This window comes from Agelaius tricolor, unplaced genomic scaffold (genome assembly GCF_023055355.1).
Source record: "Agelaius tricolor isolate 1412-34295 unplaced genomic scaffold, bAgeTri1.0.p SCAF_9, whole genome shotgun sequence".
Classification (NCBI taxonomy): domain Eukaryota; kingdom Metazoa; phylum Chordata; class Aves; order Passeriformes; family Icteridae; genus Agelaius; species Agelaius tricolor.
Window position 1 is genome coordinate 5897020 of NW_027269269.1, and position 15678 is coordinate 5912697.

The 15678-nt window shown below is 42.2% G+C and overlaps 1 protein-coding gene across 4 annotated transcripts in view; it reads right to left on the reverse strand.

Annotated features, from left to right (window-relative positions):
- ZC3H12C (zinc finger CCCH-type containing 12C) overlaps positions 1-14763 on the reverse strand; it is a 44414-nt gene extending 29651 nt beyond the window's left edge. The window contains exon 1 of one of the 4 annotated variants that reach the window (XM_071434125.1): positions 14493-14763. Coding sequence is in view for 1 of the 4 variants with exons in the window: in XM_071434128.1 (XP_071290229.1) it covers positions 14493-14572 (80 nt within the window). In the remaining 3 variants the exon portion in view is untranslated. Of the gene's footprint in view, positions 1-13657; positions 14052-14492 lie in introns of those variants that run through there. The other 3 variants (XM_071434128.1, XM_071434126.1, XM_071434129.1) reach the window with 3 other exon arrangements.
- Between the last annotated feature and the right edge of the window lie 915 nt (positions 14764-15678).

A 15678-nucleotide genomic window follows, 5' to 3' on the forward strand; every position in this document is an offset into this window, starting at 1 on the left:
GCAGACTTCAGCTTCTCCTCATTGTTTCTAATTCATGAAACAAAGAAAAGAATTATTTTTAAGTAGTAAAAATTGTGAGTTTCTATTAAAATGTATCAGTCTGAAGGAATATAACCCCTTCTATTATGGAAACAAAATGTTCTTTGTCAGGAAAAATATTAAAGAAAAATAAATCTATCAGGAGCTATTGTAGTCCCCTTTTCTTGTTAGCAAAATTAATCATAGCAGTATAAAGCACAAGGATGTATGAAAGGAGCCCACACTAAACACTGAAATGCATTCAGAAACTGCTTTCTGAATTTTCTGACACTTTTCTACATTAGTCAATAATTGCAACAAACTTGCATTTACACACAACTCTAAGAGTACTTGTAGGTAATTTCAATGGAGCAGGTGAAAGCCTTTAAACTGAAACCACATAATATTAATATATGGAATAATGGATATTTTTAAGCAGTTGAAACATTAGAGCACTTGACAGAAAGGAACTACAAACCACTCTTTTGTTCTGGACTCCCTTACATTTGTTTGCAACACAACTGCTTTCCCCTATTATTTTTTCACAGATCTGTTCTAGATGCCAAGATCTCTCCATCTCTTCTCGATGACAGAATATTTCAAGAGAAGTCTGGAGCTAGGCTATAGCCAACTCTTTATTGTTTTTATTTTCAATTGAAGTAATCCACACAGAAACACAAACTCCAGTCCACATCTCCCCTCACTGCCCAATATTTCCACTGCCCAACACAGACATTTAGCAACATAATTGTAGCAAGGTTTGATGCTTGATAAAAAAAGGTGACAGACTGTGGACTTTGAAATAAGAATTTGCCATTGCTGATAACTTCAGCTGAAGACAGGTCAACACAGAAGGAAAAGATTCTGCATTTGCAAATGTTCATCTGAATGACTACTAGAAAAGCATATTTCCTGAACTTCAGCATCATTACATGACTAAAAGCAATAATGAGAACCACAGAAGCAGCTGTCTCCTCTGCTTGTGAGGACAGGCAAACTGCTGGGAAACATCTACTGTGATTTAACAGAAGGGAAGAATGAGAGTAGGTTTGTTACAACTGTTTCAAGTAACTTTCCAAGCTTTATGTGGATATTAAGGCAATTCAACACAGTAAATGAAAGTACATACTGTCATGCTATTACACCGATGCACTTATCAGGTTCCCAGATACTAAACTTCAAGGACGAAATCCCAACTATAGTTTGTCCACACTGTCCATTAAACACTCCTAAAAACAACTACTAACACCATAAATTTGGAGCTTTTAAGTCGGAGGCAGGAGGAGACTCCACACTAATTTCTGCCACTGTGAGCACAAAGACTAGAGAAAGCTACCCACAAGCACAGTGGGACGCCTGATCCCCAGCACTGGATTAAGCCTCTTTGCAAACAGCAAATAAAAGCAGTGATCTGAAAAAGCTAATCAGTCCCTGCTGTGGTATTTAGACTACCTCAGTTGCCGGTATTGGATAACGTTAAGCATATTAAAACTTCTGTAGGCAAAATTGGAAGCCAGTCCAGTTCACCTATGTCCAAGAACTGCACTTAAATGCAAGCAGGAACACTTGGCTAGTCATTTGTTACCTCCCTGATTAGAGCCAGGCATTTATTTTGCAATACAGAGATGCTTGCTTTGCAGAGACACATATGATACCCTTCGTATACATCTGTAACAGAGAACTCCATGGCAGAGAAGTGCTGTACTTATGGCTCTACAACCACGACTAGTGCAAGTGTATTACGCAGCTTAGAAAACTGCCTTAAAAATAATGCTGTAAGACATTCACTCGCAAAGACCTGCCCCCTCTATGTCTTCTACAGTAACAATAAAAATACCACCCTGTTTCATGTACCGCCATACTCTCCACACACCAAGTGCGTGTCTTCAGGGAACTAGGGATAAAATTTAGTTGCAGATTAAAGTTCATGCAAACACCATGCTGCAGCACTATGACTAAAATGAGAATGGATGCAGTCTGAATACTTACATTATATTGTTAAATTTACAGAAAATATTCTAGTAAGCTAGAGTTGGGTGAATTAGGATGACTTTTTCTAATTCTATCTTGTGCTCAACATCAGTTACTTAAACCAGACGCCTCTTCTGGAAGCATCTTCTCAGCTCTTCCCTAAAAGAAGGTGGGTTGTTAAAGGTTTACAAGGTATCAGATCATCCTATTAAATCACGCTTGTGATGACAGAAAAGCATTCATACTAAGGCTTATCAAGTACATGAGGCTTCCTTGTGGGAATGATGAGCTCACCTGCATGAAAGACACTGTATGAAACAGTGGGGCTGTGCCATCACATCTGTGAGAGCAGATGTGCCTAAGAGCATCACCAGTAGGTATAAAGCAAGCACAAGGCACAAAGCACAAAGCGACAAAGCAAGTTCTACTTTTTGTGCTAAAACCCCCAAATCCAATAATGAGTTCAACAGCTTCCTATTATTATACTCAAAATACAAAGAGGTAGTAAATTAAATCCAGACACAGCAAATGTAACAGCTCCTTCAAATTTCTGGTCTTGCAAGATGAGTAAGCTATAAAAACCTATATTTGTGGCTGCTAGGTATGGGACATTTTGTACAGTGCTCATCAGGTCCTTAGTGCCACTTGATTAAACAGCAGGCCAGCACAAAATCCTGAATTGCCTGGAGGTGATGGGCTTGGAGACTCCATGGTGGAAGGAAATTTCAGAATGGCACAGCAGAAGGGTATGGGATGCTGTAGAGAGACACAGACCAGGCTGTCTCTTGCTTTGGGTGAGGGGTGGGAAGGAGAGCATCCCCTTTATCCTCCCCCCCACCGCTCAGCGTGGTGTGAAAAGCACACATGGAAGGGCCAGAGAGACCAAAGGGGGGAGAGCTGGAGCAGCTGGGAAATTCAGACAGCAGAGGCTGAAGATATTAGGGAAGCAGTACTATAAGGCAGAAAAAACCCTCTAAAAACCCTACAAAAAAGCTGCTAGCTCCAGCCAAATCTTGTTGTTTCAAACACATTGAAAGCAAAGCCTTATTTAAAGAGAAATTATTTTATGCAAGCATACAAAATGGTCATTCTGTCATTCTGTAACTCCAGTGGTATTATTGCAGCAATTAGAAAGACAATTTGTCCCATTAACTTGTTTAATTATCTTTTATTTTACAACTTTGTGCTAAGCCTCCTGTAATAAATTATGTTCTTTGCAAGAACACACTGCAGAAGTTAAATCAATCATGTACCACTGCATTTATGAAGTAGAAATTAAGGTTATAGGCTACAGACAAAACTCAGCCCAAAAAAGGTGAAAAACTTATGTTTACTATTGAACTTGGGAGCTGCAAGGGAGATACTTATTTTTAAAATTACAAGGTGGCAATGCAAAAAAAATATTCCTTTCAAGTTATACGAAGAGATAGACTATCTTAAATAGAACACTTGAAAGAAGATCACCTAGTTTTGAGGAGTGGTAAGTGGTGCTCTAGACTGGATCTACTCACAGTCAAAACCAGACAAAAACCCACCACTCTACAGCCATACAAAGGACTGAATTAAATGACGCGTAAAGAATGCCAAGAATTCAGAAAAAGAACTGATATTATGATAAAGATGAGTAATGTTTTGCCTAGAGAATGACTAACCTTTCAAAACCACCATATTTTAAAATAAGGTTCAACTGTATTTTCAAATGCAGTGCAATTGCTCTGTAGAAAAATATGCACTTTCAAATGCATTAAAACAAAGTGGTGAAGAGTTCTTTCACTCTGAAAAAATACTCATCTTTCTCTAGTTATCCTTAAAATTAAAAAAGCAGAAATGCATTTTCCAGCAGGGCATCATCTTAGAAGAAGGCCAGAATGACTACAGTTTCTGGTATAATCCCATTAGATCATTGATATATTGGCTGCATGCAAGACCTGAGCAAACCATTGCAACATTTATCAGGATGTCCTCTGAGGTGTTGAAGAGAAGTAGAAAACCCCAAGTGTTATCATACGTAGCAATTACTTTTTTTGCTAAGCACGGGTGAAACAGATCCAGTCTTTATTTTTCTGTTGGTAGACAAAGGCAGTGACCATGAGTTGTTCATCACAACATGACAAAGCACCAGCCTGCAGCTGCACAGTTCGCCTACATAAGGAGCCCAAGAGGCTTGAGCCACACCAGCCAGCTACATAGAAAGCATAAAGCAGCATTCTGTGATGCCAAAAAGCACTGGCATCACCCTCACTACCACACTGAGATGTAGCACCTGAGATGAAATACATTTTCTGAAGCATATTTTAATCTTAAAATTAAATAGTTTCGAATATTTACCAAAAACCCCTCCACTATTTACCTAAGAGGATGATGATTTCCTCAGTACTGTTATTTACAGATATTCACTGTAGGCATGGATTCCTAAGATGCGCTCCTTTCACAGCGTGACAGAATCCCTGAAGTTGGAAGAGACCTCTGTAGGACATCAGGTCCAACTCCCCTCCTCCAGCAGGGCTACCAAGAGCCAGGTGCTAGACCCTCCCCAGAAAGCATCTGAACACCTCCAAGAATGGGCACTCCACAACCTTCCTGGGCAGCTGCCAGTGCTTGGTCATCCTCACAGAAAAAGTGCATTTCCTAATGTTCAGAAGGAATAGTCTGTGCCCACTGCTCCTGGTCCTGTCCATGGGCACCACTGAAAAGAGGCTGGCTCTGTTTGCTTTGCACACATCTTTCAGGTATTTATATGCATTGATAAGAAACCCACAAGTCTCTTCTCCAGGCAGAACAGGCCCAGCTCTCTCAGCCTTCCCTCCTAGAGGAGATGCTCCACTCCCTTCACCATCTTTCTGGCCCTTCATTAGACTTGCTCCATAACTCCATGTCTCTCTTCTGCTGGAGGGCTCAGATTTATCTCACCAGTGCCAAGCAGAGGGGAAGGATCACCTCCCCTGCCCTGCTACACAACCCCTGCTAATACAACCAGGCCACTGCTGGCTGCCTCCAGCACAATGACATACAGCAGACTCAAGGATTTCCCATCTTTAAGTGGATGCTCTGACTCAAATGTGGTTAAACTCCAGCACAAACATACGAGCCACTGTAAGCACACCTGCACAAGCACACCAGGGCATGCACACAGATGGACAATCCCACAAGTCTTGTTTCCAAGGGCAGTAAGTCACATGGTCAGAAATTCTTGGGGGTTTTTTGGGAATAGACACAAAGCTCTGCTGGAAAGTATTCACGGGTTTGCAAGCCTGAAAGCACTGAAACCCCCTTCTACACACTGAGGTGGCTGTTGGGCAACTGCTCTCATCAACACCATCTCATAAACCTCAAGCGTGAAATTCACTGTCTATTTCTGCAACAAATGGGGGAACAGTGCTTACTTAAAGATTGCAACTGCTTATTTTATTTTTTAGTTTTATTATTTATGAATTGAAGGAGACAAAAAGCTACAAAGTGTTCAAGGGAAAAAAAAGCTTCCACCAGTACATACATGTCAGATTTGATCTCCTCCCACTTCCAGAAAGAGTCACGTTGTCTGGATGCTTTCTGAGCATGAAAATTTGAACTGTCTAATTAACTTTCCCTGTGACAATACTGGGTGGCCAGACAATGCCTACAACTGTACAAAGTGTATACCATCATGCTTAGCAAAGTACTTTTATTCAAATTTGTTCTGTCAGAAGAAAATCCTCTTACAAAACTAACATGGTTATGTGAAAAAAAAGTATTCTCTTCATTTAAATACACTTAGCTAGTCAACTTAATATCTTTTATCTGTGCCACAGACTATTGTTAAGAATTTGAAAGGTTTGTCAGAGGAAAATAGGCTTCTCAAACTGTCTAGAGACATGGCCAGGTTGTGTTTCAGGCCATGTTGCTGGCAATAGAGCCCCATAATCTCCAGGGTTCCTGGACACAGTTCAAGGTGTTGGTTGGACTCTGTGTCGCCCTAAATGGCTTCACAGTGTTATGCTTATTTGAGACACAATTCCTATGCCTGTACCACACGGCTGCAGTTGTCTTTTTGGCCTGGAGCCTTCTGCAAGAGAGCTGCCAGCAGCAGATTTTCTGCACGACTTTCAGCCTTGCCATTTACTCTCTACTGGGATGAAAGAAGCAGAGAATATGTTAAGGTTCAAATTTTTACCCAGACTTAGTAAGCTAAGAATCAGAGAAGACAGAGATGATCATGTGGTTTGTAGAGACACACTTGGCACATAACTGTTTCTTACTTTCTGAGGAAGCTTTTAATAGACCTCACAAGTGGCAACAATAGCCACATTTTACAAAAAGTGGGTTACTGTAGCTGCAAATCAAAGTTCCAAATGAACTTGGATTCTTGGAATGAAAGAAAATAGCTGCACAGAGGTCTATCTTATTACCTGTCATTTAAGTATAGCTTTTCTTCAGATTTACTGTATTCCTGAACTCAGGAAAGACCATCAGAAAGTCTCCACACTGAGCTACATACAGGCTTTGAAATCCTAGTATCTTACATGTTAATAAAACAGCTTGCTCCTGTTTAATAACCTAATACATCAGAAAGAGACAAACTGTGTTAGTAATTTCACATAATTTTTCCAGCTATTTGTAGTCTCAGAGTCATTCTGGGCTCAGAAGTTTGCAGCTTTTAAAGTAGTAATTAATATTGCTGACCAAATTTTCTTGTATTTGGTTGAAAAGCCAGCTAGATTTTAGACCTGTGAATTCATGCACACATTTCTTTAACCAGGCTAACATTTTGAGCCCTTCTGAACCGCCAGTGCTCATACTTTGTTTTTCCAAGTCCTTGTCATGAAGTTAGATCTGATAAAGACATGCAAACGGGAATACTTTATTCAGAACTGGTGATGCTTTAACATTTAGTATTAAATAATTTAGTTTGGAAGGAACCTCTGGAGGTCAACTAGTCCAACAAACCCCCACTTAATTCAGGATCAGCTACAGTAGGTTGCTCTGTGTCTTTTTCTTTTGAGCATTTCCAAGGCTGGAGACTCCACAACTTCCTCAAACACCTGCCCCAGTGTGTAAGTATTCTCATGGTGACATTTTTCTTCCTCTTCAGCCAGAATTTCTCACTATACCTTGCCAACTGCTGCCTCTTGTCCTTTCGTTACATGCCTCCACACAGAGTACTCTGTCTTCTCCAAACAAGTTACAGAGCTGAAGATGGCAATAAGATGCCCCTTTGTCTTTTCTTAAATAAGGCTGAACAAACTCAGCTCTCCCGGTGTCTCTCCTTGTTACACAACGTACTCCAGCCCCCAATCAACCTGGTTGCCATCCACTAGACTGGTCCCTGTAAGGCAATGTTTTCTCTTGCCCTTTAGAGATCAAAACTGGGCTCAATGCTCCAAATACAATCACACCAGTGCCAAAAAGGTTAATGATCACTACACTTGGCCTGATGGTGATCTTCTTGCTAATATGCCCTATTTAGCCTTATTATCTATTTCTGCAACATCATCTTACACTCATCAAGGGACAAGGCTTTACAGTCCACAAAAGGATCCCATGTCAGCAGATGAACTAAACCCTATTTACAATGCCCACTGGAGGTGTCTGTTTTCAGTCTGCCCACTGCAAACATTTTCTCATCAGAGATCTCACAGGCATAATGATAAGTGCATTCAAGCTGCAGATGAACAATTCAAACTGCTCACAGAAGTAGCAACAAAGATCAGCTTTAACATGATGATGCTTATTTCACACTAATGAGTTTGCTTATCTGAGGTCTCTCTTGCAACATATGTATATATCAAAACCAAACTGATTTGTAACATACTAATGTCCAAAATTTATCAAGGCATTACATGTGAATTATAGTCCTACCACAGCCTTATAAAACTTTGGAGCAGTCAGTTTTATGAACAAATCAGATGGCAGACTACCACCAAATACTGTACAAAACCTTAGGGAGAGACCTAAGTACCTTTGTACTCTACCAACACCATTAAAACTTATCAAACAACAATTATTCTCACTCCTGAAAAAAACTGGCTACATAATTTCACAATGCAAACACACACTAAATCTCAGTGAGATCTGTAGTTTAGCTTCTCCTAAATGATCAGGCAAGGGTGGTTTACCAAGTTTCACTTATAAGCAATGCTCAATTCAGAGATGACAGCAAAGATCTCACACAAAACTCATGACTTTGAATGAGTCCTGGCAGTAAGGTCAAGCTCCAGGAAGTGAGCACTACCTAAACACATTTAGCCACACAGTCTTTTGCTAGAACCAGATGAAAATCCCATCAATGTATGCATGATACCAGGTGTTATTTTCTTCCACAGAACAGCTAGAGTAAAAAGCCATGAAAAGAGAAGTGAACAAGTGGCTGGGGAAACAGCAGCTGAAGCAAAAAATTCTGATTTTAATCTTTCACCAGAAAGCATGGGCTGTATATGCTCAACAACTTTAAGAAACCCAGACTGTAATCCCAACAGTGACAGTTCCAGTAAGTCTAATGAGTAGTAAGTCTAATGAGTCCAACTCCCAGCTCGGCAAGGATGGCAAAAGCCTAGCTGGCAACCCAGCAAGAAAGGCAGTACAAACCCCAGAAGCAGCTGCTACAGAGACTTGTGAACCCAGCTGCACAGCCCTGGGCACTTGCACATCACAGTCCTTCCCTAGCCAGAACAAACCATTTCCAGAGGTGTATCTGGCATTACAAATAGGATGTATTAGAATTATTGCTGAAGCAAAAATTATATGAGGTTTCCAAAGCAGTTGAATGTTTTAAGGTGGAAAAGCCTTAGGGGATGTTGCTGCAAGCTATGAGGCTCTAAGGCACACCACTAAGATAAAGTTGAGATCTCCATGTAAATGTTTATGGCACTTCTTATAAGAAAACTGTCTCTCATCAATAATGAAGCCATGTATCGAATCTGGAAAGATAGATAACTCATCAATTCAAATATTAGCTTTACAGATAACAAAGGATTGAAGAGACCTGTTGAGAGTCAAGGCACCAGCTATAATGGTAACTATGAGAGCAGAGAGATGAAGAATGAGATACCAGCTACTTACATTAACAGTTTAAAGAACAAAAGTAGACTTAGAAAGTCGCTTCTGCCAAAAGACAGGCAATCTGTCCCTTTTCCAGACAATCTCTGCCAAACCACCAAATTTCATTAATCCTAAGATAAAAGGTCTAAGTCATAGCAACACTGAAATTTTCAGTTCATCACAAAACTTTAAAGCTTCATGGAACTGATTCACTGATTTCACAACTTAGCACATTACTTTTTACAGCTCATAGGAGAGCATGGCTCACACAAATGGTCATTTAGGAATTATCATGTGAGTTTCTGTCAAGCAGTAAAGGGCTCAAGGATTTTACTCTTTAAGATGCTCCCTAGACTCTGAAATTTACCTACTCACAGCAAGCAAAATGCTTTTCAGGTATTTGCAATAACCTGTGTCACATTTACTGAACACCTCCAGCTTCTCTGATTCTCCAATCTCTGGCACTCCTCTGCAACTTTCAACCTCCTCCCAAGACATTCCTTTCATACCAAAAGAAGCTACTCTATTTCTTCCATTGGGAGGATTAATAACATCCATTAAACTTTTCTGCACTCCCATCCACTGAATGTCTTGCCCCTCCCTCCTCTCTACCCACTCTTTTCTCAAAATACCAACCTCTCATAAAGTAAAATCTCTCCTTCTTAACAAAGCTTTAGTTTCCTCATTATCCACCCTGAAGAAAACTGTAATTTTAAGCAAGAATACATTTTAAATACTTAGTATAATACTGCAGAAATTTTATGCAAAGAACACCTTTACCCTGAAAGAATTTAGAACCAAATCACTTTGGTCTAAAACAGAGATATTGGGAGCTACATTTATGAGCACATAGAAAGTTTCTACATTTAAAGGACAGCAGAACCTGGGATGGTCTAACATTCTATTCTGTATCCATCTACATGTACACACACACATGCACATATAAATATATAAATAGACACCCACACTCCCAGGGAGGAGGATGATGATGTATGTCAAATTTTAAAGTGTTACACTGGTATCATAAATCAAGCAAATATTACCTTTAAATGGTCAACTCATCAGGAGAGGTAGTCTGGTGCTCACTATGACATAAGCCTGGAAGAATGATGAATCTCACAGTTGCAGAGGGTGAGCTACGTTACTCCCCAGGGGAAACTTTGAAAACATCTCATCTGGACTTTTTGAGTTGGGAGAGTAGAGGTGCAAGTCTTAAACCTGAGGTATGCTCTCAAATCATTCTCATTCTGCAGCTATAACTCCAGAATGAATGGAGCTTGAGTTTACCAAAGCCCTAGAATAATTCTTTAATGGGCAGTACAATACCCTAGCAGAATGTGAAAAGTCAGTGTCAAATGTTAAGTACAGTACTTCACACTAAGGAAAATGCAATTTGGATTTTTGGCAGTGCAAGTTAAGCTTTTTACATAAGACATGTGATCTAACCTGAAGTAATCAATCCTGATAGGTAAAAGAGAAATGCCTGGTTCATCTAAGCAGAAAGCCCCAAGGTTATGAAAACCTCTGTCAATTTCTACTCACTACTAAACAACTTGGTAAGGAACATGCTTTTTGACAGAGCCTCAAGCTGTTATACAAAAACATTTAAAGATGAAGACCTTTTCAATTAACAGTCTCCTCTAGCTCTGGAGATCTGCCTATTCCACAAGATACACACAGGAAAAAATACATACAGTGAGAAAAAAAGTTTAAAAAAAAGAAGGATGAAGAAAAATGAGTGGGGGAGAGGGGAAGAAGAGAGAGTGAAATGCCTCATAACTCTACCAGGAAGGCAATTATGAGCAGATTACAATTGATTTTCTATCTATTTTCTAACTGAAAATAACTACAGTTTGAGGCCAGGAAGTAAGAAAAATCACTCTGATTCTTATTACACCATCTCACCTCTGGTTTTTTTATAGTCTCCTTTTAACATATAATTTAGCAATTAAAATGAAGTGTCAATTCTTTCAAGCATAAAAATACGGGCTTGTTCAATTAATGGGTTTCTTGATTCAAACATATGGTAGAAGTAGTGCATTTATTATAAATATTTAGCAAGCTTGGAGACATGAGGCATTTTACACATAACTATATATGATAAGAGATTTAAAGCATCACTCTACAACTTCAACCGAGGACAGAAACGGCTCAGTCTCTTCATAGAAAAAACTCACTGCAGTTTTTGTACAACATCTGTTTCTTACAGTAGCTCAGACACAGTTTTCAGTACCCCAAGTGAAAAAGCAAGGTGCAATCACCTCGATCACTAATAAGGCCGCTGGCTAGCTCCCATGGCAACAAACACTATGGAAATGACTGAATGATGAAATATCTCTTGAATAACTTAGAAAAACTCTTATCTATGACTACCTAGCTACATGTGAGACATTGCTTCAGAGAACAGCAAAAGCAGCAGAATAATATTTACAGAAGAGGAAAAGCAGAAGTTTTACATCACACATTTTCTACCCTTCCTCCTAGTTACTATAAATCTCTCTCCCCATTATTTACTACTGTTACTCCCTCTGAAGCATTTCAGTTTTTAAGAATTATTTAAAATACAGATTATGAAGAGATTGATCATTGGATGCTGAGGCTACCAAAATCCAGATTATGATCTGTTTTAATTAAAAAATAAATAAAGGACAATTAGGGGGAAAAAAATAACAGACTCTTTAGTTCTGGGCAGATTTTTTTAATAACTTAAGATAGAAGTTAGGGAGATGATGCAGAAAATACTAAACAAGGTTTTATGACTCCTGTAATGAAAGAAGTCAAACTAAATCACACATCTCTTTTCTACCAAATGGAGTTGCTTAGCTGTAGCCATTTCTGAGTACAAGAAAAACTGACCTGAGCCAAATAAGTTCCTCATTTTACTTCACACAGACTTTGAACTGCTTTTTCTCCAGCTTGCTTAAAGAGTACTTTCAACTGCATGTAGCATGTATAAGACCTCACAAAATAAAATTTCATAAGGTTTTTGATTTACCTATGTAAAACTGAGCAGTAAATAATCTAGTCAATAGGTTTCATCAAACATCTAACTGCATCTCCAATATTTTCAAGTCTCACCAACTGCAAGCCTAGTTTTCCTCAAAAGTATCAACAGCTCTGGAACACCAACAGTGTTTTTAAAGGTTGGTACAACCCAGAGAAGCAGGCAGTGAAATCACTGCAGCAGAGTGCTGTTCAGTACAGCAGTCAGCATGAAATGCACAATCTGCAGATGAGTCAAGTCTGGATAATCCCTTCATGCTCTGTCAGGTTGAGAGTATGAGGTTTGTTTTTAAATTGCATACCTTCAATAAACTCCACTTCTCTGCATTCACATTTTAAGACAATATTTTTCAATGCGTGTTTTGATTTGCAGGTGTGTAAAAATACTGTTAGTGGAGTTCTGTCTATCAGGATCTTATAAATAATAACTGCCTTTTAAGAAGGACTGCAAATGGTAATGGTAATTGCAGCTCCCCTGGGTGACTGCTGCCCAGAAGTCTGGTGTAGTAATAAAGGTGTAATAACTGTGGTAAGATTTGTAGAGAGATGAAATACTTTGAATTGGTTCAACTACATCCATCAGGAAAAAACAAAAAGTAAGTTTTCAAATTTTCAAGAGTAAGTGGTCTAATTAATGAAGAAGAGGGAGCAGGGAGAGAGAAAACATAAAAATCTCCCCCGAATTCCCTAAAATTGTTGCAATTGTGTATTACACTGACATAACAAATTCTCTTTAAAATGCCAACATGCTTGAGTTCAGATTCATTAATGGCAGATTACACTCTGTTGAAGTGTAGTATCAGCCTGGAGCACTACCAGTTAGAAAATTTAGTTCACTAAGATATATCTAATATAATCCTTGAAGTAGTCTTATTGTCAGCTCACTGGCTTGCTATATAGGCAAATGCTACACGGTAAGGAGACAGTGGAAGAGGAAGTACCCTGCCAGTTTGAAAACCCAGACATACTTCAATGGTTTATTTTCCTTCCAGATCAAAAGACCGTGCTACTGCTATCTTAAGTATGTTGTTAATTGCATAACCCTAAGAGCTGCAACTATGAGTTATGTCTCCGCTTTGCAAACACAGATCAAGAGGACAAGACACAGTAAACACGACATTTCAATACATCTGTTCGAGAAATGTAGCCTGCCGTTTAGTGGGATGCATTTACTTAACCCAACTTTTGGCAACACCATCGCCTATTTCGCCCTGTCAGATGCACCTAGCCAGAGCCAGGCACGGGAGTGCGAGATAGGGCCAGGTCCGGCTGCAGAAGGAGCCGCACAAGCACAGCCCGGCGGAGTTTCCTCCCCCGGGGCATTATAAAATAGCGTCACCGCTCCACAAATACAACCCTACACGCCCGGCGCTACTCAGACATGCCTGCAGAATTACGCCCCAAACATATAGGTGATTGAAAATTAATTTTTACGAGAAATTACTGCTTAGAAGCCACAGCCAGATCTGAGAATGGTGAAACCAACAGATATTGCGGTTCGCTTAGAGAAAGCCAAATTATGCAGCCCGTCCTCTCACACAAAGCGGAGGAAATAAATCTACACCCTCCTCACAGAATTATTAAAAACAAAACAGCCACAAAAACAACCTCAAAAGTTAGAAGCAGGAGAACGGCAGGGTAGGTAGAGTACCTGAAACAAGTTTTAAATTCCTTGTCAGGCTCCCGGTGCGGGCGGGTACGCGTGTCCCCGGGCCGGCCGCAGCTCCGGCACGGCCGCGGGCGGGGCGCGGCGCGGCGGGGCGGGCCAGCCCGGCGCTGCCGAGGGGGCACGGCCGCCCCCGCCGCCCCGGCCAGCGGCTCCTGCCGGGGTCGGCAGCGAACAGGTCGGGGAAAACTTTCCGGAGGGACGGGACCTGCCGAGGCGCGGGGCGACCCCGCCGACCCCTCGGGGCAGAGGGCTGAGGCTGTCTCCTCCCTCACCGGGAAGCGCCGCCGCGCCGCGGCCTCCGCCGCCCGGGCGACCTCCACCGGGCGACCTCGGGGAGGCGCCGGGGGCAGGGCCGGCGCGTGTGTCAACACGGGGCCGCGACGGCCGGCCCCGGCAATGGGCGGCGCCGGGGCGGGAGCGCGGCAGCCTCGGCCCGGCGTTCCCCGCCGCCATCACCGGGGCCCGCCCGGTGCCGCCGAGCCCCGCGGCCCCGCAGCCACCCACCGGCGGCCGCCGGCAGCCGCCGCTGCGGGCAGGAGGAGCGGCCGCAAGGTCGCCTTCACCTCGCCCGCCGCGGCGCCGCCGCCCGCATCCCCGCGGGGCCCCGCCGGGCCGCCCCTCGCCGCCTATCGCCGGACACGGCCGGGGTGGACGGACGGGGGGCACCCGGTGCCGGAGCGCCGCGAAACCTGGCGGGGGAACCGCCCGGGCCGGCCTCGGTGGGTGAGAGACACGGCTCACCCCCCGCGCCGTGGGATCCCGCCGTGAATTCCCAGGGTTGCCGCGGTGCCCACCTCCCCAAACGCCGCTACGTTACCGGCTGGGGCCAGCGGGGAGGGCCTGGGCGGCGCGGCCTGGGCAGCTGGTCCTCCGGCCCGGCAAAGGTCCTGCCGCCATCGGAGAAAACCTCCCGGTGCTCACGGGCGCTCGCTGTGCAAGTGTCCCTGTGCCCCACCGCCCCCGCTGTGCAGGTGGAGAGAGGGCGATCGGAAAGCTTTTCGCCAAGGATCACGAACTCCCTTTGTGACAGAGTTGGTAGAGACCTTAATTTCCGTCCCGTGTTCTAATTACGAGATGTTTCCTCCCACCCCGCAGTTACTTTTATGCAGTTGAAGTAATCTACCTCTCACCATCCCACCCAGCCTTCTGTGCTTCTGCCGAGGCGGCTGAGCGCCAGGAGCTGCTTAGAAGATATGAATGAAAGTCTGGTGTTGTGATTACGGCTTGTAGCTGATGGAGCATATCGTATACAAGATAAGACATACAGCCATTGCTACTCACAGGCTGCAAATGTGTCTGTGTGTGTATACATATATATTTATATGTATATATATAATTGTTACCCACTGCTATTCTACTATTGGAATTTATAAAAACCTCTTCTGGTACCCACAAAAAATGGGCTAATTTAAAAAAAAATGCATCCAATTTACACAAATTCTACACAGAAATATGTGCCCAACGTGCCACTTTGAAGGGATTATTTTTTCAAAACAATGTGATAGATTTGCCTCAACAAAAGACTGTGGAGGCACAGGGCTATGTTTCTTTCCTGTATGTTTCCACAAACCCTCCCTCTTAGAGCTGACATAGCCTGTAGAATGACAGCATGATTTTGTTTGTTTGAGTCATTCATTACAAAGTCCGTTGAATTTTTCAGTGGATCTCATCCCCATCCTAGGCACGAGTTTGGAGGGTTCAGTTCATGATGCAAAAGGCCACCTCTCACCCCTGGTTAGTTTACTTAGCTGTACAAAAGGAATTTGAGGCCTCTATTTAAGAAATCAAAATGCTTGTTCCCTCAGTCCCATATACTGATGCTGTTTCAGAGCCAGAGTGGTGTCCAAATGTGACTGTGAATATTAATTTAATAGGGGAAATTGGTGAAAGCAAGATGAAAGAATGATACACTTGTAGTGCGACTTTGCTGCTTATTATGGAAGCCTTTGCCAGTGATTGAGAAGCATATGAGTCAGTTAAAAGCACTGCAGTACTGGAGAAAA